At 57.0% G+C, this 27611-nt stretch overlaps 3 protein-coding genes across 4 annotated transcripts in view; 2 read left to right on the top strand and 1 right to left on the bottom strand.

Annotated features, from left to right (window-relative positions):
* Positions 1-2457, top strand: part of PTDSS2 (phosphatidylserine synthase 2) — a 34301-nt gene extending 31844 nt beyond the window's left edge. For both annotated transcript variants that reach the window (XM_051777065.1, XM_051777066.1), the window contains exons 11-12: positions 301-486; positions 1568-2457. In XM_051777065.1, coding sequence (XP_051633025.1) covers positions 301-486; positions 1568-1712 — 331 coding nt within the window. In that variant the 3' untranslated portion in view covers positions 1713-2457. The remainder of the gene's footprint in view (positions 1-300; positions 487-1567) is intronic.
* A 5891-nt stretch (positions 2458-8348) lies between these two features.
* On the top strand, positions 8349-14602 carry SYT12 (synaptotagmin 12). The gene is made up of 7 exons (XM_051777068.1): positions 8349-8582; positions 9894-10087; positions 10369-10761; positions 12434-12649; positions 12745-12865; positions 13070-13203; positions 13883-14602. Exons 1-7 carry the CDS (start codon positions 8546-8548, stop codon positions 14054-14056), a joined length of 1269 nt encoding a protein of 422 aa, XP_051633028.1. The 5' UTR covers positions 8349-8545; the 3' UTR covers positions 14057-14602.
* A 1738-nt stretch (positions 14603-16340) lies between these two features.
* Positions 16341-27611, bottom strand: part of IGHMBP2 (immunoglobulin mu DNA binding protein 2) — a 26267-nt gene continuing 14996 nt past the window's right edge. The window contains exons 9-15 of the mRNA XM_051776934.1: positions 24392-24574; positions 23854-23972; positions 22690-22784; positions 22264-22387; positions 19371-20186; positions 18784-18956; positions 16341-16607 (exon numbers count right to left, since the gene is read on the bottom strand). Coding sequence (XP_051632894.1) covers positions 16410-16607; positions 18784-18956; positions 19371-20186; positions 22264-22387; positions 22690-22784; positions 23854-23972; positions 24392-24574 — 1708 coding nt within the window. The 3' untranslated portion in view covers positions 16341-16409. The remainder of the gene's footprint in view (positions 16608-18783; positions 18957-19370; positions 20187-22263; positions 22388-22689; positions 22785-23853; positions 23973-24391; positions 24575-27611) is intronic.

Genomic DNA, 27611 nt, shown 5'->3' with positions numbered 1-27611 from the left:
CGTCTGCTGGTCTCAGGCTGACCAGATGATTGATTTATGTGGATTTACCTGAGCATGGGGACACTTCCCTGCATCGTGTGGGGATGAAGTTTAACTTTTCATGTGTTTTCAGAGCCTCTGAGAGGAAACTGAAGTAACGCCAACATGAAAGTTGTCTTAATGCGTGTGTGATCCAAACTAGACTTGCAGAACTGTGCAAAGCTGACTGAAATTGCTCTCCCAGCTGTACTTTTGTGGAGGTTTCTCCGAATCCTTCGTTTGACAGCAAGGAAATGTCTTGTCTGTGTGTTTATTTGGCAGGAAGTTCCACAAGAAGCTGGGCCAGCAGGCCTGGCTGGTTGCTGCTATTACTGCCACGGAGTTCCTGATCGTGGTCAAGTACGATCCCTACACGCTCACGCTTTCCCTGCCCTTCTACATCACCCAGTGCTGGATCCTGGGGATTATCCTGGTGCTCACCTGGACAGCCTGGCGCTTCTTCATCCGGTGAGTGGGGTGGGGTGTGCTGCATCTGGGTTTTAGGGGGGTTTGCTCGACAGCCCCTCCTCAAATGTGCTGTTGTTACTGGAGAGGGAGCACAGCTGTCCTGGGTGGCTGCAGCTGTTAAATGAACAGGGAGCTCTCTGTGCCTCATCCCTGGAAGTTTTCTTTCTGGATCACCTTCTCCCTGCCCATGGAACAAGTTGGCCTTTGAGGTCCCTTCCAGCCCAAACCAGTCTGGGGTTCTGGGAAGCTTTGTGGCCCTGCCTGTGTTAGTGCTGCTGCAGGAGGAGGCAGCAGGGAAGTGCCTGACTGCACCAGTGCTCCCAGGGGAGGGAAGGTGGGAGATGGGATCGGGGTTTTATTTTCCCTCCATGCCAGACTGAGGTGTTTCCAGCTTCATTACCAGAACAGTCTGAGGTTGTCTGAGCTGTCCCAGCGTTGGGACAAGGGAGCCAAGTGATGTGTGTTTGGTTTGGATGCTGCTCTGAGCAAGTCCATGTCCAGCTGCACAGGGCTCAAGGAATTGGTAGTCTTCCAGTATCAGAAGGGGCCTACAAGGAAGCTGGAGAGGGACTCTGCATATGAGGGAGTGACAGGACAAGGGGCACTGGCTTCCCACTGCCAGAGGGCAGGGTTAGTTGGGATATTGGGAAGAAATCCTTCCCTGGGAGGGTGGGGAGGCCCTGGCACAGGTTGCCCGGAGAAACTGTGGCTGCCCCATCCCTGAAAGTGTCCAAGGCCTGGTTGGAGCAACCTGGGCTGGTGGAAGGTGTCCCTACCCATGGCAGGGGGTGGGAACTGGATGGGCTTTAAGATCCCTTCCAACCCAAACCATTCCATGATTCCTTGAACTGTGGTGATGCATGCAGGAGGCAGCAGTGGCTGTTGTGCTGTGGCAGAGGTGAGAAGAGCCAGGCCACCAGCAAGGAACACAAACCTCCCGTGCCTCAGTGCCATCAGCACTTGTAGAAACGTCAGCCGGAGGCTCCAGTGGGTTAAATTATCCCGAGGGAGCTTCATTGAGGGCAGACTTCCTTGCTGCTTGTGCTGCAGGCTGGAACTGTGTGCTGTGTGTTTGCTGCAGGGACATCACCCTGCGGTACAAGGAGATCCGGCGGCAGAAGCAGGAGCACAGGCACGAGAAGGACAAATGCCTGAGCAACGGGGACCGGCACTCGGCGCTGCTGGATGAGCCCAACGGGAACAGACCCCGGGAGAGGAAACTCTGAGCAGCAGCCACGGGGCTGACGGGAACTCGTGGTGCTCGAGCGGGCCTGGGGCACAGTCCCAACCTCACCCTAACTCCTAATTGTCATTGTTAGCGTTCCAGTGTGTGGGAATCCCCTGGGGGGGAAGGATGGCACGGACACCCCCCTTTCTTTCTCCTCCTGTCGTCGGAGAAGGTCTGTGTGGAGGGAAGTCGGAGCCAACACCGCACAACAGGGACCTTCAGCGGGTGCTGTGTGTCCTCCAGACCAGGTGTGGAGGCGGGGGCTCCGAGCACAGCACACAGGGATCTGCTGCTCTGTTCCCAGAGAACTGCGGGAGTCCCACGGGGCGTTCGGGCATTAGGAACACTTGTTCTGAGCTGTACAGAGACCAGGCACGGGAAATGAGTTCTTTCCTTCCTGCTGAAACTACCTGGAGCTGTGGAGGAGGATCGGGCGAAGTGTTCGGCGAGAGGAACGCGGGTGAACTGAGCCCTGTGACCGAGCTGCTCCTTGCACAGGATGAACCACACTACACTGCTGGTCCAGCCCCTCCACGGGGGATCTGACTTGACTTCCAACATCCTGGAACGGCCTGTGGTAGTTTCGTGGTGTATCACAGCTCTGGGGAGACAGGCAGCTTCTCCTTAGCTCTTATTTTTAATTTCTGTTTTAGTCTTGGTCATCTCTTAAATGTAAGGGAAGGTGAAGTGAGAAAGGTCAACCTGCCTTCGCTCTGCGGAGTAAAATGTGTCACAAGCAGAAACTGGGAGTTGCTCCGTCAGTCTGAAGTTATTTGCCTTGTCCTCAGCTGGGTTTGTGTCCTCACCAGGACGGTCTCGCTCCTGGGCTCTGGCACACTCAGGCTCTGCCACCCTTCATCACTACCCTGTTCCTCCTGGGGTAGCTCCGGAGTGAGGAATCTCTGAGTCCAGCTGGAAAAGCTGTTCCCTGCAGTCCCATCCCCGGCCTCTGTCCCTGTGCCACCCCCCTGCCAGAAGCAGGCCCAGGCCAAGTGTGTCGTCCCTGGCACGGTGTGGCCAGGGAGGTCTGAGCGTCCTGAGCCAGGCAGTGTTTCTGCTGGTGACTCAGCATCCTGGGAAAGGAATTGGAAACCTGGGCTGCTTTTTTTTAATCCCCCAGGTCGTTATTCCCAAAATGTAAGAGCTCCAGTGAGCATGGATTCTGTACCCTCTGCTCTGAGCCCTCATGGCACCGTCCCGGGCACTGGTGTCACCCTGTCACTGCTTAAATGCTCTGGTCCAATCAGGCTGCCAAAGGGTGCTTTTCCAGGGAAGTGTTTATCCAGAGGAAAATGGCGCAATTGCCACAGTGTAATTCCAAGGGCGTAACCCCAGATTTTGGAAGTGGCAGGAGCTTGCAGGGCTCCTGCCTGGCGAACATCTGTGGTTTCGATCCGGTTTGGTCGATCCGGTATGGGAATGACAACCAACACCTGCATTTTTCCCAGCTTTGGTGTCCCAGGTATTTCCCAGCCATAAAAAGTGGTCGATGGGCAGTGTGGAATTCTTGAATCACCGGTTGGGGTGGTGGTCAGGTGACCCAGGGGGACCTGTTACTGCACACCCTTCCCACCAGAGGGCCTGCGCTGGCATCACCCGCTGAGGAATCCCTGCTGTTCCCGAAATATCCTGGAGCTTTTTACCTAACACAGGAAACACTGGCTCACCTGCATCCATCTGACAGCTCCCGGGATAGTGTGGATCCTGCCTGTGTAATAAAGCCCTGTGTGCAGCCTGTTCCTTGGGACAGCGTGTGCCCTTGGGTCCCCTCTTGTCACCTCACACGTGGAGCTGGGGGGGCTGAGGGGGCTCAGGCTGTGTCCCCACCCCCAGCACACTGGATGGATGATGGATGCTGTGCCTCCAGGTAAGGAACATGTCCAAGTTTTCTGGGAAAAAGGTGGGCTCTGATCACGGCAAACTCGGCTGGATTTAGGAATCCCTTTGTGATCACCTCGAGGTGCTCCAAGCAGCCTCATGGGGAGAAGCCAACAGGCCTCATGGGAATGATGTTTGGGGTGGCCTAAAATAGGACTATCCCTGTGAAGAGGGCAGAGGGGGCAGGCTCCTGCTTCCGCACACAGATGCATCTAGCTCTCCTGGGTCAGGAAGCTGGAACAGGTCTGTCCCACCTGTGGTTACACCCTGACTTGGTAATGACGTTGACCAAAGGTAAGTGTTGGCTTCAAAAGGGAGGTGTGTTTAATAGGTGAGTTGGTGCCTGTGTGAGGCTGGATAAATCCAGGTGCCCAGATGGGGCCTTTGGAGCTTTCCAAACCTCATCCCAACCCCGTCCTGTCCAGAACAGCTCAAGGGGGTTACCTTTGCCCTGAGGCTGGAGCCCTGCAGGAGGGTGCTGGGCCCTGGGCTGTGCCCTGGAGGGGACACCCTGTCCCATCATTGGGGATGCAGAGGAAGTTTGGGAACTGGGAAGGGACCATGGCCTGCTCTTTTCCAGCTACACCCAGAGGAAGGGCCAGGAAGCCCAATGGAAAGGACCCTTGGCTGCAGGATGAGGCAGCTGCCCCCACTCAGGTGATATTTTTGGCACAGTTGAAACTTGCTCTGTTTTTTCCCTGAAAATGAACTCCCCACCGGGAAGATGGTGGGACCTTCTCCCAGTGCTGCCCTCCCTCCCGAGCAGGGAGCTGCAGCAGGGGTTGAGCTGGCCCTGTGGCTGACTGTCGTGGGTGTTCCTGGGAATTACAGCTCCTCTGGAATGTCACACTGCTCCGTGGCCCCTGAGACCGCCTTTGCTCAGGGTGCGTGGGCTTTTCTCCCCTCAAAGTTGCAATTATTCCATTTTCTCCAAGCAAAGCAATTCTCCTGCTGGCTGAAATGACTCCTTAATGCCCTGGAAGTCACCTGGCACTTGAGGTAAGGTGGCTGAAAACATGGGTGTGAAGGCAGGGAAAGGGAAGATCCCCTGGGATGGTGTGTAGGGGCAGTGTGGCCGATGGTCACGGTGTCACAGGTGTGGTGGGCACAGAGCCTTTGGTCTCCAAACTGCCCAAGGGGCTTTTTGGGCCAAATCCCAAAAGGTTCCACCTTTTGCTGCAGAGGGAGAGGGTCTGATGGTTTTTTTTCTCAGGAACATCCAGAGCCCAGACCTTGCTGGATGGCCCCACGTGTCCCCATGGCCAGGAGGGACACCCAACTGGAAGCTGTTTGGGACCTGAGGATTTGGCTCTGGGGTGATGATCCCACTGGCTTTGGGGGGCACTGGGAGGGGATGTGGGTCCCCATGGAGAGAAACACTCATCAGGATCCACGAGGAGGAGGAGCTGGAGATGCAGAGGGGCAGTGGGAGGGGCGAGGGGGGTCCCTGGGCAGCGGGAAGTGGGATTTGGGGAAGCCCCCTGTGCCCAGAGCTGCCTGCAGGCAGTGGAGGGTCTCTGGTGTGGGATGAGGGAGCTGGCATTGTCCCTCCACGCTCCTGGCTGGGGTTTGGAGTGAGTTTGCAGGGTTTGGGGTGATTTTTTGGGGGGTTTTATCGCAACTTCCTAAGGAAAGCTGCCAACCTGGGAGGCAAATCGAGAGTGAGAGACCCCTGCACCCCCTCCCCGGCGTACCCAGACCCGTCGCCCCCGGGCAGGGCAGAGCATCTCCCGCAGCCCTGGGAAGTCGCTTCTCCCCCGCTCCGCTCTGCCCGGGGCGGGGGGGGTTTGGGCCGGGTTAAGCCAAACCCCGGGGAGAGTCTGGCGAGCGCAGAGACCGCCCAGCTCATCGCACGGATGAGCGGGCAGTGCCGCCCGGCTCCGCCCCGGGCTGGGCTGGGCGAGGGAGCGGAGCCGCTCCCGGTCTGTCACGGCCGGGAAGCATCCCGGATTGGGGGGCTGGGGGGGCGGAGATCCCGGGGCTGAGCTCCCAACCCGCAGGGACCCCCGGGCAGCGGAGAGGGGGGCTCTGCCCGGTACCCACCGGCGGGAAGCATCCCGGGAGGGAGGAGCTCCTTGGATCCCCGGGCTGAGCTCAGGGACCCCCGGGCAGCGGAGGGGGCTCTGCCCGGTCCCCACCGCCGGCCGGGCGGACCCCGGCGGTCGCCGCGTTCCCCCCGCCGTGGGAGCGGACACCCCGAGGGTCCCCGCAGATCCCCGAGGATTTGTACCTGTCCAGGTAAAGCACGGCGGGAGGAACCGGGGGGTGTGGGGGGTGCAGCGGTGGGGGCCGCCGGTTTGGGTGCCCGTGGGGGTGGGGTGGGTCCCCTGCGAGGGGCCGGGGAGGGCGGTGGGTGAGCGCGGAGCCCAAATCCTTGTGTTTTGGCAAGTTTGGGATGCGTCTTTTTATCTGTGCCAGGAGCGAACTCCATCCCACTTCTGTGCCCTGCGGATGGAGGCCAGGCAGGGCAGGAGGGGGATGGAAGGGGCTGGCAGAGCCCCGCCCGGGTGGGCATAGCCGCAGGACCAGTGGCACCAGCGAGCCGAGTTTAGCCCGGGCTCAGCACACCCGGCACGGCAGGAAGGATGGATGAGCAGGGAGATGGCTGGAACCTGGACTGGGACATTTGGGGACTGCAGCGTGCTCGGGGAGGGGTCGTACCCAGGTTGGTCCCGGTGCTCTGGGACCAGCAATTTGGTTTCTGTGCCTGCAGCCTCAGCTGGTGGTGGTGCCAAAACAGCAGCCGGGTGACAAGTACCGAAGGTTGGGGGGGACCCCCTTTTCCAGGGGGGACACACGGCTTTGATGCTGTTTCTCTCTCCTCATCGAGCTGTTTTATTGCCCCTCCAAGCAGGAAAAGGAACCCAAGGTCTGCAACAGCTCCCAAGGAAAACAAAGCTGCCCTGGCCCTGAGTATTAGGATGTTAGGATGGATGGAGGGGGCTCTGCACCCCAAACCAGGGTTCTGCACCCTGTTCTGGGAGTCTGCACCCTGTTCTGGGGCTCTCTACCCCAAACCAGGGCTCTGCACCCTGGTCTTGAGGTCTGTGGGTAAGAAATCCACCTATCCCTGAGCTACCGGCAGCGGGAGAACGGTGCCAGTTCCTTCCAAATCCCTCAGGTTTGATTTCCCAGGATTTTGAGCAGCAGGTCAGGGGGATGTCAGAGCAGCTCAGTGAAACGCTCCAGGGAAGAGCTTAGTTTACAAAAAAAGCCATGAATCCTTCCCCGAGCACCTCCACCTCCGTTTCCTCGCTCGGATGCTGTTTTCCTAACAGGAAAATACCTCTGGATTTCGTCCTAGAGCTGAGCACTGCAGTCTCTTTCCAGGTAATGCCTCGGAAATCTGCTTAACTTGCTGCTTAGAAAAGGAGGGTTTGAGGGGAGAAGCTCTGAAAGGCAAGGAAAATCAGAAATTCTTTTTAATTTCCAAGAGAAATTGGGAAGAGATGGAGGAGGTTTGTCCTCCTGCAGGAAGAGTCAGTCATGAAAACTTTACTATTTTCGTATTAAAAAACCCCAAACACTGGGAAACGTGGAAAGGAGCAAAGCCCCTTGCTTGGGCATGGGAGCTTTTCAGGGCACAAAAAGAGGTGGCAAATCTCCATCGTGTTGCCCTGTTTGGATGCCAGTTTTCAGCACCAAACAGCAGACAATCCCTTGAGCTGAGCTCAGCCCATGTGTGACACGAGTTCAGCACGTTCTCAGCCGGGTTATTCCTGTTTTATCGATTGCCTGGGGAGGTTTGTGCTGGTGGGAGGAGGCTGGGGAGGAGCTGGGCGTCTCCCAGCCCCACCTCAGCCTCGCTGTCCCTTTGGGTTGCATTTGGGACACACACCCCCTCCTGTTAGCCCAGCAATGGGCCGTGTGTCCCTGCAGAGGGTCCCCAGCCAGGCCAGGCCAGCACAGCTCATATTTTCCTCTGTAATACACTGACAGCCCCACCTTTGCCTGTTAAAATCCAAGCCTGGATGGTTTTGGGGAGGGTTGATCACCCCACAGTGCTTGAAGCTGTGAGCACCTGAGAGAAGCTGGAAAGTGAGACCCAAATATTGCGGGATCATCCATCTGAGGCCAACCCAACTCCTTCTCCCGTGCCATGAGTAGGCTTTGGGGCTGTGGAAATTCTGGAGAGGGGCTGGGGGGCTCTGAGGGGGGTGGGGAGAGGGTTTAGATGCAGTGCTGAGGTTGGGGGTCTGTGGGATCATGTCAGCATCCCATGGGCTGTGATCTCCTGGCTCGGATGCCAGGGAGCATTCTGGCTCAGTTCCTGTTAGATTTGCTTGCTGGGTGTTTTGGGGGATCTCAAACCCCCTTTGTACAGCAGGAAATAGTTGTCCTGAATAAAGCCCCTTTGGCATCCGTGGTGCCTTCACTGGGATCTGCCTGGAGGAGCAGCTTCTCTCCATTAGGATGGATCTCTCGTATGACTTGACTGGGAAAACCCCTTCATGGGGGGAAGGTGGCAGAGCTTTCCCACCGCAGGAGCCGATTCCTGGGGAATGGCATCACCTGCAGCAACCCCAAAACTGGGGAGTGGGACTGTCCCTCTCACCTGGGGCCAGGGCAGAGCCTTGGGAGAGTCTGGCAAACTGCAGGAGGAGAAGGAAGATTTAAGCTGGAAAAGCAGCAAAGGGCTTTAAGGGCTGCAAGAGGGAGGACATTCCGGCTGGGAATGTCACCCACTAAACACTCCCGAGGTAAATCGAGCGGCTCTGCCTCTTCCCAAGTGGTTTCCATCCCTCCTCCAGTTCCTGCCGCCGGCCGAGAGGCTTCAGCGCCTTTGCTCAGCGCCTGGAAGAGGAGCCAAGGCCGGGAGCAGCGGAGGGGGAGCAGTGATGGAACGCTCACTGCAGGAAAATCACAAGGCGTTCGATTTTTGAACGATTCGCCTTCACCCTGACGCCGTGTCTCGCGCATTCCAGGCTGTCCCGCTCGCAGGGAGCGTTTGCCATGGACACCGGGCACGTCAGCAGATCCCGCTTCAGCGGTGAGTCCTCCCGAGAGAGCCCGGGGAGGGTTTGGGGCAGAGCTGGCCCGGCTCACACCGAGGTCTTTTTAGGGGGGGTTGGCTGGTCCTCGCTGCTTCCCACCGGGAGAACCCTCTGCTCCACACGCCTGTGGGATTTTGTTTACTAAAACGTGGGTAAAACCCTTAAAGCCCCCAAGTTTTAGTGCTCAGCCCTCAGAAAGGGGCAGGAGTGAGGAGGAAGCAGGTTGCAGTTCAGCTGGGATTTTTGTACCTGGAGTTATTCAGAAGCAGGCGCCAGTAAAGGATTATTCTGCCAATTTTATTTTTATTCTTGAGTTTTGCCCCTCTGTCGTAGCAGGAGCCTGGGAACTCTGGCACAGGAAACCTCTGACTTCTTCCCCCAGCATCCTTAGCCGGGATGCAGGGATAAATCAGAGTCCTTATGGGCTTTGGGAGAGGTGGAGGAAGCAGGGCCTGGCTCCTACCCCGAGGTTTAACCCCCGAGATCCCTCTGGGCTGCTCCCGGGATCCAGGTTAGGTGCTTTGGATGCAGACAGTCAGTTCCTTCTGCTCATCCTTTCTCTGTTCCTGCCGGAGGAGGGCTGGGGGGAGCAGCAGGTTGTGCCTGTGCTCGGATGCGATGTGGGAGTTCAGCCTGGGTTTGGGCTTTTTCCGGCTCCGAAGGAGGGAGCGCCGCGCCGCGATGCCGGAGAGCTCCCCGGCAGCGCTCTGGGATGAGAAATCCTTTCTTTTCCCGCTGTTTTTGTGCTCCCCGGAGCAGTCGGTGTCGGTTCCGCGCGGGAGTGATGGAGGCTGGTGCAATGCAGCAGGAACCGCTCGCTGGAGCATCGCTGCCGAGCCCGGCGCTCCCTCCCCGCTCGCTCCAGCAGCACCCGGGGGGCTCTGCCCCCGTTTCCAGCAGCGTTTGGGTTTGGTTTTTCCCCTGTTTCTGGATTTTCCTGGCATCCCCAGCCCGTGGGGACCCAGGCAGCAGCGAGGGCGATGCAGATGCGCACGGGGCACATCTGTCGGTGGGACGGAGCCGCAGCTGGCGAAGGGACCCCCGGCACCCCGGGAGTGATGAAGCCACTCACTGGGAAGCGGGGCTGGGAAACAGGAGCATGTCACCTCCCGAGAAAGCCAAACCAGGACTGTCATTTTTTTGGCTGGCAAAGCCGCTGCCTGACCCGGGTGGGAGCTGTGGTTTATCCCCCCTTGGCCCATCCCGTCCTCGGAGCTTGGAGCCGAGTTCCTGGCGTGGAAGCGGCTGGGGCTGAAGGCTCAGCCCGCGGGTCGTGACGAGCTCACGGAGTCCCTTGTCCCCTCCAGTGGCCTCCAGCCCGCCGCGGTGGGAGATCGGGCTCTATGCCACCGGCGCCTTGGCACTGCTGGGAATCGCAGCCATCAACCTCTGGAAGCTCTGGCGCTCCGGCAGCTACCCGGCCCCTTCCCCCTTCCCCAACTATGACTACCGGTACCTGGAGCAGAAGTACGGAGCAGCGTATCCGGACGTCAGGCACAAGGTAAAAGGGGGGAAAGTCGGGTTGATCTCCTTCCCTTTGCAACGTGTGGGATGCCGGAAGGGTGAAAATACCTCCTGGCTCCCAGCGGGAACGGCCACGGGCGGCGACCCGGTGCTGGGGGAGCGTTTGGGGGGATCGGCGGAGCTGGGAGCTGCGGGAGGCGCCGGGCTCGCTGCCGCAGCAGCTTGGGGCCAGGCAGGGGCCGGGAGGCATCCAAAGAGGCGCCGGAGAAGCCCAGCTGGAGGGACGGGATGGCATCACTGGTTTCCTTTCCCTGGCAGCGAGGGCTGGCCCCGGGCTCGCAGCGGACACCGGGTCAGAGCGCTGCCAGCCGCAGGAGCAGCCTGAGGGCAGAGGACACCTTGGAGAGCATCCAGGAGCTGGGCAGCCTGGAGCTGATGGGCAGAGACCTGGGCCTGGCCCACTACGGCCCCCTGAAGAAATCCATCTCGGCCGACTCCCTCAACTCCATCTCGTCCATCGGGAACAACTTCGGGCAGGATTTCACGGTGGGGCAGGTGGAGGTGTCCATGGAGTACGACGGGAAGGCGGCCGCCCTGCACGTGACGCTGCTGCAGGGCAAGGACCTGCTGGAGAAGGAGGACGCGCGGTTCGAGTCCTGCTTCATGCGGATCAGCCTCCTCCCGGCCGAGCAGATCGTCGGCATCTCCCGGGTGAGTCCCCCCAGGTCCCCCGCGGAACCCCGGCATGGGATTTTGGGTGACAACATCCCTTGGGCACACTCCCCGGGGCAGTGGTGGGGGTTTGTTTGGGAGCAGGGAGCTCCAGACACATCAGGACCGGGTGCGGTCGGCACGGGATTTTGGGGGTTTCAGCTTCCCGGGGCAGTGGGAAGTTTGAGGTTTGGGATTAGGAGACTTCAGGCATGCCAGGGCTGGATATGGTTGGCATGGGATTTTGGGGATGTCAGCTTCCCAGGGCAGTGGCGGGGGGTTGGGAGCAGGAAGCTCCCAGTGCGTCGGGACTGGATGCAGTTGGCACAGGATTTTGGGGGGTGTCCCAGGTGGGTTTGCACATCAGAGACTTGGTAGAGGCAGAAGTGTCTCCCCTTTGGCTGGGATTTGGGCTGACTTTGTCATCTCCGAGTGTGGCTGGTGGCAGGTTTTCCTGCTTGAATTGCCCTGCTCCAAGTGCCAGGGATGCTGTGGGAGGTGGTAGAAGTGGCCTGGGGTGAAACTTGGGGGGCAGTGGCAGTTTGGGCAGGTGCTCTTGGTGTCTTGCCATGGTCCCACAGCCCCCTGAGTCCCCACGGCCCCCTGAGTCCCCAGAGGCCCTGCAATCCCTCTCCTTGCCACAGCTTTTCCCTCTCCATGCAGAAAGATCCATGTGGCTGCAATGTCAGGTCCACCACCGGGGCTGGATTTGGGGCAAAACTTCTCTTTTTAAGTGCCCCGAAAGCTGGTCTCAGAAAGCAGGAGCCTCAGTTTTCCTTCAGCAGCTGCTTTTTGGAGAGCTCAGGGTCAGCCAGTTTGATTTAATCGAGATATTTATTTGGAGTCTTCATCCCACCAAAGAAACTCCTCTGTGGGGGATGAGGTGCCGCTCCATCCACACACACCCTCTGCTGCCTCCAAAATATTTCCACAGTGCCCTTTTAGACCATTTTTCCATCCAGATCTTAGGCTCTTCGCTTTTGCTCTGGAGGTATTTATTATTTAGCATCATTATTTATAATTCACCAGCACTCTGTCCTCAGCTGCCCCCAGGCCACAGATGAAGGCCCAGTCGGAGCTTTTGGTGGTGCTTATGGAGGGGTTTGAAAAAACCAGCTTTGGGATCAACACCTTCAGGATGGGCCCCGGGAGCTGCTGCTGCCTCTGCTCCCAGGGAATGATGTGACACGGGGACGGTGTCAGCCAAAAGGCACCATTCCCGTTGGGCACATGCAGGGATTGGTTCAGCTCCGTCTCAGAGTGGGGTTGGGGATTACACCCCCTCAGCAAAATCCTGGAGCTTGATGTGGCCAAGCCAGATGCACATCCAAGCTCTCAGGGTGCCTGGATGGATCTGAGAGCACCAGACCAACCTTGATTTTTTTAATTAGAAAAATTAACAGGCACTGGGGGCAGGTCACAGCCCTGATTTTTGCCCCAGTCGCTGAGTGGCTGCTGGGGTGGGGTGGGAAATAACTCATCCCCGTGGAGGCTGGGACCCCCCAGCTCCATCAGGCCGGGGATGCCCTCCCTGACTTCGTTGTTCTTGGGGATGCCCTCGCTCCCTGAGGCCACGCGCTCCTCGCAGCTCCCATGAGGAGAGACAAGGTGGGTCTTGGACATGGCCCCTAAACCCGAGGGGTGCCAGGGCAATCCCTCCTTCCCGTGGCAGATCCAGAGGAGCGCCTACGCCGTGGCCTTCGACGAGCGCTTCTCCATCCCGCTGGATCCGGCGGCGCTGGAGGAGAACAGCCTGCGCTTCTCCGTCTTCGGCATCGACGAGGACGAGAGGAGCGTCAGCACTGGCGTGGCCGAGCTCAAGCTCTCCGACCTGGACCTGGCCACGCGCCCCTTCAACGCCTGGCTCTACCTGCAGGACATGAGCAAGGTGAGCGGGGCCGGGGGGGTGCCCCGTCTCCCTCCTCGGGTCTCGGGGGGGGGGCTCCCAGGGGTCGGTGGGTGACGGGGCGTTGTGTCCCGCAGCCCGTGGACACGGTGGGGGAGATCCTGCTCTCCCTGAGCTACCTGCCCACGGCCGAGCGGCTCACGGTGGTGGTGGTCAAGGCCAAGAACCTCGTGTGGACCAACGGCAAGGTGACCGCAGGTGAGCGGGCTGGGGGGGGCCGGGCGGGCACGGGGGGCTTGTGGTGGGCTGAGGTTTGCCCTGGTTTGTGCCACTGACCACACAGATCTTTACTGGAGCGGCTCCCGCTGAGGAAGGGCCACTAGAGAGGGTCCCCCCTCTTTCTCCACGTCCCTGGGGACGCGTGTGACTGACCCTGGGGTCTCTCCCCCACCTCTCGAGCAGATCCCTTCGTCAAGGTGTACCTGCTGCAGGACGGGAGGAAGATCAGCAAGAAGAAGACGGCGGTGAAGAGGGGGGACACCAACCCCGTGTTCAACGAGGCCATGATCTTCTCCGTGCCGGCCATCGTGCTCCAGGTCTGGCCCAGCTTGGGGCACATCCCACCGCTCCTTGAGCTGCCCAAATCCTCCAGTGGGGAGTTCCAGGAGGATGAGGGGTTCTGGGGGGATCCTGGGAGCTGTGGGGGCCAGGGGTGTGCAGGGATGGTTTGGGGGTGCATGAGTGGGGCAGGGCATGGAGGAGACATGGGGAGGGGCTTTTAGGGGGATGTGGGTGTGGGTGACTTTCGGGGGATTGGTGGGGGGACTGTTTGGAGGGGATGAGGATGTGTGGAAGTGGTTGGTGGGGGGGATGCATGTGGGGGACTCTTGTGGGGGGATGTAGATGTGTGGGCTGGGATATAAGGTGTGCATATGTATGGGGGGGTGGTTGTGTGTGTGGACAGGGGCATATCTGGATTTACGGGATGTGGGGAAAAATAGGAGGATGTGTAAGTATGGGGGTACAAGAGGGTGTGTATATATAGTGGCATGGGGGGATTTGGGGGAGTTTTCAAGTGCAGGGAGTGGGTTTGAAGAGGGTGGGGGCACAGAGAGCTGTATGTGGGGTACAGCTGTTTTGGGGGTGAATTTATGGGGTGGAGGGAGTATGGACAGTCTGGCACTATGTGTGTGTGTGTGTGTGCACCTGGGAAGAGCACAGGGATACGTGTCCAGGCTGGGGGCCGGCGTGTGGTGACACCCCCGTGCCCCCCAGGAGCTGTCCCTGCGCGTGACGGTGGCCGAGAGCGGCGAGGACGGACGCGGTGACAACACGGGCCACGTGCTCATCGGCCCCACCGCCAGCGGGATGGGCACCACGCACTGGAACCAGATGCTGGCCACGCTGAGGAAGCCCGTGTCCATGTGGCACCCACTCCGCAGGAATTAGGGGGGCTCCTGGGGGGGCTGCACCCCGACGCCGGCTCTGCCGGGCACCGTGGGGCCCGGAGCTGCCGAGCAGGGGCTGAGCAGGACTCTGTGACACCCCAAAGGCCGAGCTGCCGGCACCTCAGAGGGGCAGCTCCTGCCTAAAACACCCCGAGAATGGATGGAGCGACTCTGTGGCTTCATCTCTGCCCTCCTGGGTCCCCCACATGTGGGGACTGATGGACAGACCCACTGGCAAGGAGCCCAGATGGACCAAAACCAGCCAGAACCTCCCCAGACGGCTGGGCTGAGCATCCCAGCGGCCTCAAAATCGGTGGAATCCTCAAGCACGGCCCCTAAGGCTGCACGGGAGAGGGGGGGTTCCTTTGGAATGTGGGTTTTTTTGAGGGGGGTGATAAATGCCAGCACGGCGTGGCTCCTCTCGGGCGAGAGTGGCGATCCTGGGGGGATTTTTAAGAGGGATTTCGGTGCGTCGTGCTGGGGACAGAATGTTTCCAGTGAGAACGGAGAAAGGGAGCAATAAGAGCAGAAAAAGCAATTGTTATTACATATGGCTTCTCCTTCCGTCTGTTTTCCCACGCAGTAAATCCCTGCCCGTCTCTGCTGGCTGCAAGGAGGGGGCTGGACTTGGTTTCCAAGGTTTCGAGGGTGACAGGCAGAGGAGCCCCTCGTGGCAGGGGATGCTCTGGGGCCACATTCCCCTTTGCCTAGAGCCTCGGCTTTTCCCTGCCTGCAGGATGCTGGTGGGGAGCCAGGCTGGGAAATCTGGGGGCCGTGTGCCAGGAAAGCATTGCCGCGGGGCGAGCACACACTGGGATGTGGCTGCCTGGGGGAAAAAAGTGGGAATGAGCCATTTAGCCGTTTTCCCCCCATTAAAGGTGACTCCGAGGTGAGTTATCCCATGATCTGGTGACACTTTTCCCTTCTCGTCTGTCCTGCCTGACCTTTGCTTTGGGACAGGGCTGTGATGTCCCTGTTCCATCACGCCCCTCTGCTCCGGCTCCTTTCCCGTACGTGCCCGTCTCTGCTCACTGATGCCCAGATTTCCCTCTCCCATGCTCCATCTCCTCCTCCTCCCCACCTTCCCCTCCAGGAGCCCCCCTGTCCCATCTGCTGCCAGGTGGGTTGGTGCCATCGCTCCGTGGCTGACGCACGGCCGGCCCCAGGCACCGAGGCACGAGCCAAGGATGGAGGGGCTGGAAGGATGAGCTTTTCTGAAGGACTGAGGAAGGTTTTTTTGGGAAGTTGTTCACAGCCAGTACTCACAGGCCCCGAGGTTTGGGGGGAAAATTTTCTTATTAGCTACCGCAGCCAGCTTTTGGGAAGAGACAGACACAGAGATCCTTGGCTGTCCTGCAGCTCCTGCCAAGCGCTGAGCCTTGCTCGGGATGAGGTGAGTGACTTCCACAGGTTCTGGAATCACCCCGGGCAACATCAGTGATGTTCAGCCCCAAAATGATGGGGAACATGTGGTTTGGGGCTGTTTATTGTGCCCCTCTCTGGACATTCCTCTTTCAAGGCACCTCAGCACCTTTTCCTTCATCCTGAGGGCAAAAAAACGCTGCTGGAGCTATTTTTGGGGGGGACGGGTGGACCCTGCAAGTGGGACTGGAGCCAGCAAGGAGAGGGGATAGGGCAGGGGCTGTGTGGGGATGGAAAGAGGCTTTGGAAATGGGGATCAACTGGCAGGAAGCAACGTGAGAGATGGATTAGTTTGGGGGGTACAGGATTGGGAGAAGGCCTGGGAGGGACACGAGGCTCCCTCCTGCCTGGGAGGGCTGCACTGCCTTTGCTGCTGTGGGGTTCCCAGTGCACCTTGGTGTCCCAGGAGCTCCCCATGCCCATCCCAATGCAAGCCTGGAGCGGGGCTGAGCCCTCTGCCAAGCCCCTCTCCTGGGTGTGAGGGGCTGGGACAGCCCCGAGGGGTCTGGGCTGTGCTGGCTGTGGTGTGGACCCGCCGGGTCACTCCAAGCAGTGCCAGAGGATTGCTGGGCTGGCATCCATTTCCTTAGTCACCCTCCCTGGAGCAGAGGGTCACCCGGGGTTTCTGGTGCCTCCCACGTTCCTGCTCCCAGACATCCATCTTTTGCTGCCTCAGGGATTGACGTGACAGTGACAGCTCATTGCTTTGGGTGTTTAATGCCTGTTGTAACCGTGAGCTCCAGCCTCTGTGAACATCCATCACCGTGTCCATACGGATAACCAGGACAATACAGCACCTCTCCCTCCCCAGCCCCTGGCTCCAGGCTGTGTCCCCCCCAAAATTGAGCCCCCCACTCCCCCAGGGCTCAGCAGCTCTGGCCTGGGAGGGCTGAGCAGCGGCTCTGAGGTTAAAAAAGTGGGATTCAGGTCCATCATTTCTCCTTGTCTTTCTTTCTGCCCTTCCTCTGGCTCGTCAGCTCGCTGAGCTTCTTGTCCAGGCGCCGCTGGAGGTGGGCTCGCTTGGCTGGGTCCAGGGATTTGTCCTTGGAGCCACTCCCGGGATACAGGACCCCTTCCCTGCTGATCCGCTGCCGTGCCTGGGCCTTGGCCTTGTCCCCACAGCCGTGGACCTGCAGGGGGAGAACGGACACCAGCTGGGAAGCAGGGCAGGGATCACCCACCTGGGAACCAGGGGGGTTCATTCCCGGAGCGTGGAATTCCTCTTCCACCTTCTCATCCTCCTAAAACCATCTCCTATCATTAGTAACCATGATTTACATTCTCATTTATTTTTAATTATTGTTTATTATCTATATTTACTGTTATCTATTATTATTACATTATATATAATTATATATTATATATAATACTATATATACACATAGATTTGTTTTATTTTAGTTTTTAATTTAATTTTCATTTTATTAATATTTATATTTTATTGTTATTTTAAAAATTATATAAATTTATAGATTTATCAGATATTATAATCATTATTTATTGTTAATTATAATTCACCTTTTATTATTATTAATAAATGATTTCTTATTAGTATGTATTTTATTAAACCCTCATTTATGCTTTAGAACAAAATATAAAGGAGATTCTTCTCCTCCTGGACTGCACAGCTGGCAAATCATCCTTTGGGATGATTCAAGTGGCTCCTTCTGATTATACTATTATATATTAATTTTTATTTTTGTTTACTATTCATTATCATTATTTATTCTTAATAATAAATTGATGCTTAATATTATTACTTATTCTTATGTATTATTATATATTTTGTTAAACCATCATTTATAGCTCCTCTCACGAAATATCAAGGTGATTTTTCTGCTACTGGACTCTGCCCAGGCAAGTAAATCATCCTTTGGGATGTTTCAAGTGGCTCCTTCCACTTCCTTTCCAGTGAACTGGGAAAAGTAATTTGGGGAATAAGAGACCTTTTTAGCCACGGATCTGCTCCTCTCATGTAATTTGATCTGTCTCCTGCAGTGGAATTAAAAAACCTTCATAAAGCTCGTTCTGTGCAAGCAAAGCTCTCCCAGCCCAGCCTGTGCTCCAGCCCTGGCCGTGTCCGAGGGGTGTGGAGCCAAATCCAACACCAGAATCATCTCCCACAGGTGAGATCCTAAAATCTGACCCCTTCTCCTGGTCCATCCCGAAGTCGTTTATGTTTCCACGAACTGGGGTCCCAGAGAGCTGTGACAAACCTCCCCGTTCCCATCAGTGGGGCTGGAGCAGGTTGTCCACGGCCGGGAACAGCCAAACCCAGGTGTCCTTGCCAGGATCGGGATTTTGGAGCCACCACAGCTGACAGACCCATCCAGATCCTGTTAAAGGGGGCTGGAGCTTCCCTAGGGAGGGGATCAGCAGCTGGGGGCATCCAGGGGGGCCATGAGCTCTTTCCAACAGGGACCCTCCACACACAGGGACTTAATCCCACTGGGATGACTCCAGGTATGTGCCAGCCCCCGGGCCAGGTATGGCAAAAGCCCCGGGGCTATTCCACATCGAAGCCTGATAACATCTGGGAAAAGGGATGGGCTTTAAAAAGCAAGGAAAACTGTCCAACAGGGGTTTGAATCCCTACAACTGTTCCTCGTTGGAGGCTCCTTACAATTCAGCAGGGAGAGGCGATTCTGCAGGATATAAATTCACATCCCCCGGATGGTGAGTGACCATAAATACAGCTATTCTTTGCCATGGAAACAGATAGCTCCTGACAGGGGGAAAAGCTGTGCCAAGGATTTATAGGGCTGCTGAGCTCCGGGAGGCTCCACAGGGCACGGAACTGCACCTGGGAGCTGTGGGAGGAGGGTCAGGGGCACTGGGAATTCTGAATTGCTGACCAGGCAGCACTTCTCCGTGCTGGGGACCTGTCCCCAGGATGCAGAGGGAATCTGCAAAGGGCTGGAAATCACCCCTGGGGTGCAGAGGGAATCTGCAAAGGGCTGGAAATTGCCCCCAGGATGCAGAGGGAATCTGCAAAGGGCTGGGAATCGAGTCTAAGCTCCCTTGAGTCACTGCCTTAAGCTTGTGCCTCTCCATTTCTCCTCCCTGCCTCGATGGCCTGAGGGTATAAATGCCAGAAAATGCCAAAGAAGGGCAAAGTGAGAGGAAAAGAAGGAAAAGCTCTTGGGAGGGGGTGGGCAGACCCCAGGTGTGGCACCTGGCAGCCCTGTGTACCTGCAGCTCAGCACAGACTGTGACAGGGAGGGCCCTGCTGAAACCCCCTGCAAGGAAACCCTGCCCAGGGAGCTCCACAGGGAACATTCCCAGGTTAAGCCCGCCCTGCTGTACCTCAGGGATGTGGTGGCTGAGGCAGTAGCACCGGTGGCAGTGGTGGCAGAGCTGGCCCAGGGTTGTGACAGAGGCTTTGCAGCGAGGGAAGGCACAGGTCCTGTCAGCCTCCATGGCCGCAGAGATCAGAGCGTCAAAATCTTCTCCTGCTCCGCTCCCGACCGCTGGCTTTCCTGGGAAAGGTGAGCAGACACCTGGAATGGGGACTGGCAACAAACCCACCCACCTACAGCCACAGCCTGGGCTGCCTCTGCTTCCTTCAGTGTGGGCCCTCTTAGCTCTTCTCTCTGCATTTGGGAGTCTCCCATGGAACCCCTGAGGCTCCTTCCTGGGAAAGGGTCCCCAGTGTTTTTCTTCTGACTTAAGGAATGTGCCTCCAGGTACCCAAAGCCCTCTCCCCAGCTGCTGTAGCCAACTGATGCACATTCCTGCCAGTTCCCACCCCTCTGACAAGAACCGGGGAGCTTTTCAAGAGCCACATGCTTCATGCACACAGGCAAATCCCAAGGTCTGGAGCAAACCCACAGGGATTAAGATTCACTCAAGGAAGAGCATTAATTGTGCTGGTTATGAAAAGCCTGACCTACCTTTGGCTTCGCTTTTGTCCTTTTTCCTGCTGCTGGTGCCGGGTTCCCGCACCTTCCTGGCTGCCTCCTCCCGTCTGGCTTTCTCTCTCTGGACTCTCTCCAGGTGCAGGGATTTCAGGTCCACCTTCCCCGAGCCCTCGCTGTTCCCCCCTGGCTCTGCAGGGACAGGGGTGCTCCCGCTGGGATGCTCAGGCTCTGGAAGGGGCTGTGGGGGCTCAGGGGGCAGCTCGGGGGGCTCCACGGGGTCTCTCTTACGGACACTGATGTACCTGTCCCGGCCCTCCCCGGAGCTCAGGTGCTGCAGCCCGTATTCCTCTGCCAGCAGGTGAACCAGCATCCGGTCGTGGGAATTCAGGGACGGCGGGAAATCCAGCTGCACCTCGCCGCTCGCCAGGAACGCCACCAGCGCGGCCCTGAACCTGTCCCCAGCATCCTTTGTCCCCGAGTCCTCTCTCCCAGCTCCGGTGGTGTTCCGGGAGGAACGTGCTCCCTGTTTCTGGCTCCCTGCTCCGGCTGCTGCTCCCGCCTTTTGCTTCCCGCCCGGAGCCGGCTGCGGTTTGGGGCCGGACGCCGCGGGCGGTTTCGGGCCCTGCTGCTGCTTGCCCCGGCCCTTCCCAGAGTAGTTTTGGGGCACGAGGTCATCCAGGTACTCGAAGGCGGAGCGGACGTGGCCGTGCCGGGAGAAGTGGTCCAGGAGGCGGCGCAGGAAGGGCTGGCTGCCCACGGTGTGGCTGTCACACACCACGGCCACGTGGCGCCGCGCCCGCGTCACCGCCACGTTGATCCGCCGCTCCTCCGCCAGGAAACCCACCTCACCTGGGAGAGGGACAGGAAGGGCCGTGGGAGGGAGGGATCCAGGCGAGGGGCCGGTCCCAGTGACCCGAGGGTTGCTTGGCGGAAGGGTGGGAGTCGGCGTTTACGGAGTCCCCGCTCACACCATCCCATTCCTCTTTCTACCTGTGTTTCGCCACCCACAGCCAGAGCCAGGGCTCCACACTGAGCTCCTGGGATAGGGAAGAGGATGGAAGGCACGTGGAGAGGAGAAATATTTCCCTGGCTGGCCCACAACACGAGACCAGGTTGGATCTGGGAGCGAACGCAACGCTGGAGCAGCGTGGAAAAGGCTCACCTTGTGACAGAGGAGGAACTGCAGGTAAAGAACCTCCCCCTGTCCTACAGAGCTCCCTCGTCCTTGGAGGGTCTAGAGGAACAGCCATTTAGGAGCTCGGGGAGGTTCTCCTCACAGAGCAGCAGTGCTGGGATGACTCAGGGAGGATCAGCCAGCGAGCGTGGGCGGCTGCCGAGCTTCCAGCTCCAGGGAATAGAGAGGAGGCCAGTTGGGAAGAGATTAATGCCTCCACCGGAGCTGTGTCCAGCCTGGCTCTGCTCCTGCCATGCCTCAGCAGCCTAATTTGTGCTGCCTTTGAGGGATGGGATGAGGGTGAGCCCCTCTCCGGGCTCTGCAGCTCGGAGAACCATTCCCAGCTCCTCTGATGTGGTTTAGCCTGGCTAGAGGGGCAAGTCCAACTCCTTTGATCTGGGAATTAGAGAATCCTGGAATGGTTTGGGTTGGGAGGGACATTAAACACCATCCAGTCCCACCCCTGGCCATGGGCAGGGACACCTTCCACTGGCCCAGGTTGCTCCAAGACCTGTCCAACCTGGCCTTGGACATTCCCAGGGATGGGGCAGCCACAGCTTCTCTGGGCAACCTGTGCCAGGGCCTCAGCACCCTCACAGGGAACAATTTCCTTTGAAAAGAAGAAAAAGGTTTCCTGCTGGATCAGGAATGGTGGCAGAGGGACAGGTCCAGGTCCCTGGCCTGCTCTGAGTGGAGAAACGCAGCTGCAAGAGGTTACGGATTTCTCCCAAGGGACTCAGAGAGCACCAATATCATCTCTTGTACCCCATGCAGGAAAAGCCTCCCTGTGCCCCCAGGAAGGCAATTCCTGCCCCACTTCTGAGCTCTGGCTGCTCCCTGTGCAGGGAAAGGGGCTGAGGACACCCACCTTCCTGGGACACCAGCTCCCACCAGCACAGGGGTGAGTCACTCCTGGATAAGGACTATTCTTAGTGCTGTCCCCACCTCCATTCTCCCCACAACACTGCTTTTCTTCCTCTAGGCTTGGAAAAAAAGGTACCTCCTCCTTCCGTGCATACTTTCCCTCCTTTCCCCCCCCCCCCCTTCCTGCCATCAGCACTCAGCATTTCACCTTCAGCAGCACAGGCAGGGCAGCAGGGCTGTGTCTCCTGCGGCTTTGGAAAGGGCAGTGATCCCTGCACGGGACAGAGGGGTCCTGGAGCGCTCCACAAAATCCTTCCACTCCCCCACAGGAGCCTCATGCCCCCAGGGCAGCAGCTTTTTTCCAGCTATTAACTTTCTCTGAAGCTGCTGATAGGAAAGAACTTGATTTTCCGCTCTAGATTTTGCTCCCAAAAGCTGCATTTTCTGTGCCTGACTTGGGATGCCAGCTCCTGTTTGCTTCCTGCAGGGAACTGACCCAGAATTGGCTCCAAACCCAATAAATTACCCCCCAACTCCAGTAAATGTGGGGCTAATGGGATGTGATGTTATTATTAGTATTATTATTATCATTATCATCATCATCATCATTCTTATTGCTTCATTCAATCATTTCTGAGGCCTCAAGAGCCAGGAAACCTCCAAACTGAGCAGTCCCGGCCCCCTTGAACCTGCTGTACCATGGGAGCCTCCTCTGCAACCCTGACAGCAAATATATTCATTAATTAAACAAAAAAGGCTGAAAAGGAAGCATTTTGCCAGTAATTCCATTCAGAGCCAAGTCCTAGAGCACCGCAATTAAACCACAGTGCTTCCTTCCCGTTTCCTTCCCATTCCCCACGGAACCACGCTCCAGCAGCGAGCTCTTACCTTTCCTGTTGGATCTGACAAAGGACAGGATCACTGCCTCCTTCTCTCTTCCTTGGAAACCATCAACTGATTTGATTTCCAGCTCGGGGTGGCTGTGACAAAGGTGCTCTCGTAGCATGTCCACCTGGAAAACAGGCCACAGGTAGCTTTTAAAGGGAAAGACAGAGGTGAAAAGGGTTAAAATGGCACAATTTGGGGGAAATCCCTTCCTCCCAAAATTGCTTGCACCTCCTGGAGGTCAGGTGATGATTCCTGAGGGTGGGAATGGTGCATCTAACTAACATCTCCTCCCCCCACGGCCTCGAGCTGCTCAAATGTGGAGGAGTTGGCCCCAAATGCTGATTAAATTCGGCTCTGCCAGTCTCTGGGACATTGTGGTGCTCCGTGTGCAGGGAGAGGGGGAATGCCAGGAGAGGGACAGCTCACCTGGAGGTTGTAGGGAGCCACCACAGCGATGTCCTTGGCCTTCACACCAGCGTCCACCAAGGCCTGGACGTGCAGCCCGGCCAGCTGGACCTCCCCTGGGGCAGAAACAGAGTGTGACAGGGGGACCAGAGGCCAGAGAAACGTGCCCAGCTTCCATAAAACAGCAGGAAAAACTCAGAGAGATCTCGCTCCCTCCCCTTAAACAGCTGGAAAGGCTCAGGGAGACCCTGCTCAGTCCCTAAAACAGCAGAAGAGGCTCAGGACACCCTGGTCCAGCCCAGAGCTCTGCCAAAACAGCAGGAAAGGCTGCCACATCCCTGGTTCAGAGGGATCTAAAGGGACAAGTTAAATCAAATGTGAATTATTTCCCTGGTTCACTGGCTGGACTTCTGCTTTGCAGCAAAACACAGCAATAAACATCAAGACTGCAGTGAGCTGTGCCAAGAGGCTGCCTCCCAAATCTGGGGAGCTGTGCTTCTGATCCCCTGCTCCAAATCCCTGAGTTCTCTCAGACAAGGCTTTTGGGCTCTCTGTGAGGGGACAAGAGCCTGTTACTGTTCAGTGGGGCCCTGGGAATGGTGCATGGAAAAATGAGGCACTAAAATGCTGGTGGGGTAAAAGATATTTAAACTGGTAAAAACTGTCCTTGTATTTTCCAGCCTGACTTTATGCTCAAGCTCCATAATGAAACCTATTTTTTTAAGGTGAAAAGCAGAAGGAACCTGATGTCTTAGGAAAATCCCCGGAGAAGAGCCAGACAGGATTTCATGGAAGGAGCAGAGGACTGGGAAGGAATTCCGAGCCCTGCCCACAGCCTTCCCAACACAGGTTTGTGCTCTGCCTGCTGCTGTTTGCCCTTCCATGGTGTAAAGCACCCGCCACAGGGATCCTCCACCCTGTCCTAGTCCTCAGCATGGAGGAATGTCCCTGCAAGGGGACACGGGCTGGCCACCCCCACGCTGGACATTGTCACCACGGCCCCATGGCCACTCTGCTCCAGCTCAGAGTTCTTTGAGCCTGAGGATTTATGGAGGGGGATGATCCCTCAGCTGAGCAAGGCTCCCTGGATCCCCACCTTCCCCAAGGGGGACACCTCTGGGATGTGGAGGGCCAAGCACCTCAGACCATCCATTCCGGGCAACAGCATTTTCCGAGCGACAGTACCTGGATTCCCCTTGGACTGTTCATCCTCCTCTTCCAGCTCAAACAGGCCACAGCCAGCGGTGTCGATGAGCAGCAAGGCAATGGTGGTCTCTTCCGTGGAGGAGACACCTGGCAGGTCCCTGCACAAGGGGTTTGGGAAAGGGACAGGTAACAATGCTCTGCAGTATCCAGAGGGGCTGTGGCTGCCCCATCCCTGGGAGTGTTTCAGGCCAGGCTGGACAAGGCTTGGAGCAACCCGGGCTAGTGGAAGGTGGGCCCATGGAAACTGGATGGTGTTTAAGGTCCCTTCCCACCCAAACCATTCTGGGATTCCACGCTCCCATACCAAAGGAGGACACACAAAGATAACTCTGCCTGACTCCTGGTTGGGCAGCGAAAAAGGACAAACCTCCCTCAATTACCGTTCCCTCAGCACACCGAAGGACCAAACGCAAACGCCACTGCGGGGACAGCAGGAACAGAAAACCCCCCGGGAAGGGGCAAACCGGGATGAGGAGGACACCTCAGCTCAGGTGCCAGCAGAGAGCAAGCGACCCACCTGAGCAGGTGCTGTGCCACGGAGGGGTGGGCGCTGAGCCGGCCGCCGTAGAGCTCCGAGGAGGCCCAGTCCATGATGAGCCGGTGCATGCGGTACTGCACCGTCAGCATCCGCACCGCCCGCTCCCCGTAGTGCCGCGCCAGCCGCTCCATCAGGCTCAGGGACAGGCCCTGGGCCGCGGCCCTGCGGGGGAGAACCACCTCAGAGGGGGCCCGGGGCACGGGCGGGACCCACACTGGGCTAAGCTCAACCAGCACCCGGCGACAGACACGAACGGCGTCCGTCGGTGCCGGCGGGTAAGTCGGAATGCTGCCGATGGGTAAGTTGGAATGCTGTTGGAGCACCTGCAGCACCTACTCCAGACCCTGCTCAGTGACCTCATGTGGCCCTGCTGGGGTGGCACTGTCACCCCTGTTTCACCCACAGGTACCAGGAGGGTGCAGTGTTGGCTGTGGAGTCCCCATCTCTTGAGGTGCTCAAGGTGCGACTGAACCGGAGTGGCAGGTCCAGATGACAAGGTGGGGATCTGTCACAGATTGATTCGAAGACCTTGGAGGTCTTTTCCAGCCTAAACGATTCTGGGATTCTGTGATCCATCAGTATAAGGCTACACTGGCATTACTACAAGCTCAGCCACGGCGTTGGCATCACCCAGCGCGTTAGCTCAACCCCAAATTCTGGAATGCTTGTGTCCACACAGCCAGCCCTTGCTGATGTTTCACCCAGACACCTGCTGCTCCACTGTCTTCATCCTTCCCTGGCCGCTCGCCCCAGGCTAACACAGGGATCATTGTTTCATCACCCACCAAACCCCATCACCTCTGGCAGAGGCCCTGGGGCACAAGTTAACCCTAATGAAATTAGCCTTTTGGGATCTTAATTGCTTTGCCTTCACTGACAGAGAGGGTTTGTTGGAAGCACCAGCCGGAGGCACCGTCTGAGGAAGAAGGATGGAAGTCGTTGTGCCTGAATTTTGTGAGCATGAAGAGATTTTTCATACTGTGCCTGACAGTGAGGGGGTGCTGGCTGCTGCCAGACACAATGAACCAGCACAAAGATGATGAAATGATGATAGAGGACAGCTCAGGAGAATGATTTCCATCAAGGCGAAGGGCCACAGCACACATCCAATCCCTGCCGTGGGAATTCCAGCCCCACAGTGAGGGATTGTTGTGGCCAGTCCTGCCATGCTCCCAACAGGTACTTGGAAAATGCGACCAGAGAACTGCAAAGTCACTAAACCTGCAGAAGGGAAAATTAAGGACAGATCTTTCCAAGAAGCTGGGTTTCATTAGCCCTCCTTCCTGCTGGATCACAGGGGAAAAAAATGGGGAATAACCTCTGAATGGACACAGCTGCAGGACGTGGGAGGCAGCAGTTTGCCAGAGGTGTGCTGGGGTGAAGGGACAGAGCAGGATGGGGGGTTAGGAAATGCGTTCCAGTTACCAGGAATGAGCTTTGCTCCTGAATGAGAAGGTGCTGTCATGTTGCCTGATCCCTCCCACAGACCCTGAATCTCCTGGGCAAGGGGGGAATTTAAGCAGGGAGAGCTGTCTGCACTCAGGTGAAACAGCCATTAAATCTCCCAGCAAGCCTCAGGAATAATGCTCTTCCATACCCTTCCAGCTCCACTCCCACCACAGGGCTCTACGTGATACTACATGCTGAATTAATAATGAGGAATTAAACTGCTTGAGAATATTTCACCTGTTAATAATTTCTATTATTTTACCACTCAATTAATTCCTACAGCGGTTGATTTCTACGCCAACAAAATCCTAAGTGCCCTGAGCAGACATTTGTTATGTATCAACTGCTTCAGACAAAGAGAACTGGGAGAAAAGGTTGGACAGACACGATTGCACAGTGTGCCCTTTTCTTATTCACCCCTGAGACAGGAGATGCTGGTGTGACTGATCTCTGCAGCACACACTGAATTTGGATGGAAGAGCCTGGAGAAGGATGTCACTGTGTTTTCCTGCCTCAAGAACTCCACATTAACAGGGTTAATTAATGGATGTGCATCCAGGAGCACATCCATTGATCCTGGATGGCAAAACCAGGCTGAGGCTGTTGTGGATGTGGAAAGTATTTGCTCTGTGCCCTGGGTTTTTCCATCCTGGTAAAGCTTTAAGAGGTTTCACAGAAAGGTAAAGCAGTAGTGAGGCTGTGCAGAATCCCCCCTTTTCCCTGGATATTCTGTATTATTTTTTTTTTAATCCTTGCAAATATAAAGGAGGAGGGGAGCATGTTCTATTCCAGCTGTGGAAGCTGGCAGAGGAACCCAAGGCCTGACACTTGCTCTTCAGTGGCAAAGTGAAAGCAGATCCATTCAGTCTCGACAGGATTTGGGATGGTGCAGACACCCAGACTGACCATTAGCAAACAAGCAGCAAAACACCCCAGTGTTTGTCTAAGAAATGAGTTGTGAGAGCAAGAGGTTTGATAAATATCTGCTGATATCTGCAGGGAGTACAGTTAATAAATCAGAGCCCCGATGTGGAGATGAATTAATCGGGCTGCCAGAAAAGGATGGAATGAAGGCTCAAACGAACACCAGCAAACAAATGCTCCTGTCAGACTGCAGGAAGTGTCCTGGCATTGAGGTGCCCATTGGGACAGGGCCAAAATCCAGATGGAGATCTAAAGCTGCTGCCAGTGAGGGGGCTGGAATTTGCCATTGCTGGGAAGAGCTCTCAGAAGAAACCATCCAGCACGGACAAGATGCAGGTGAGTGGACTGCAAGGTGTGTGGTGGGATACCCTCTGCATCCTGGGGTAGCCCCAGATGTGTCAGAAAGCAAGAGGAGCACCCTTCAGACTCTCCACCAAACATTCCCTAAGCCTCAAGGGGAAAAAACCTGATGATAATAAGTGATAAATGCTGGATCCACGGAGGAAAAAGCAGGCAACAGGAAGGCAGTTGGAGTACCCCAGCATTCCTGCTGGACAGGAGCTTCCTGCCTGAGCAGGGCTGACTTCCCCTGGTGTAGTAACAGCCGAGCCTCCTGCCAGCCTGGATCCATCCCGGCTCACTTTAGACCCCAAAATAGGAGCCCACCCACTCCAGGCCCGCTGTCATCAATGGAGAAGGGGAAGGTGGGAGGAAGGGTTGGAGTCCTCCGCATGAATCATCCCTGGAAATAGCTCATCCCTTTCCCTGAACCAAAGAGGAGGTGGCAGGTGATTCGGGGCCTTCAGGAGAGCTCTGGAGTTACCTA

Source organism: Manacus candei, unplaced genomic scaffold (assembly GCF_025592945.1).
Source record: "Manacus candei isolate 608988 ecotype Guabito, Panama unplaced genomic scaffold, ASM2559294v1 h1tg000009l, whole genome shotgun sequence".
In the NCBI taxonomy this organism is placed as follows: domain Eukaryota; kingdom Metazoa; phylum Chordata; class Aves; order Passeriformes; family Pipridae; genus Manacus; species Manacus candei.
Note: the sequence above shows the minus strand (reverse complement) of the source record. Positions and strands in the feature narration are given on the sequence as shown.

Bases quoted from the DNA above. Each gene is read 5' to 3' on its own strand.
- SYT12 (XM_051777068.1), top strand. From the start codon at position 8,546: ATGGACACCGGGCACGTCAGCAGATCCCGCTTCAGCG. The intron at 12,650-12,744 runs GTGAGCGGGGCC...TGTGTCCCGCAG, and splicing joins ACCTGCAGGACATGAGCAAG to CCCGTGGACACGGTGGGGGA. The intron at 13,204-13,882 runs GTCTGGCCCAGC...CGTGCCCCCCAG, and splicing joins TGCCGGCCATCGTGCTCCAG to GAGCTGTCCCTGCGCGTGAC.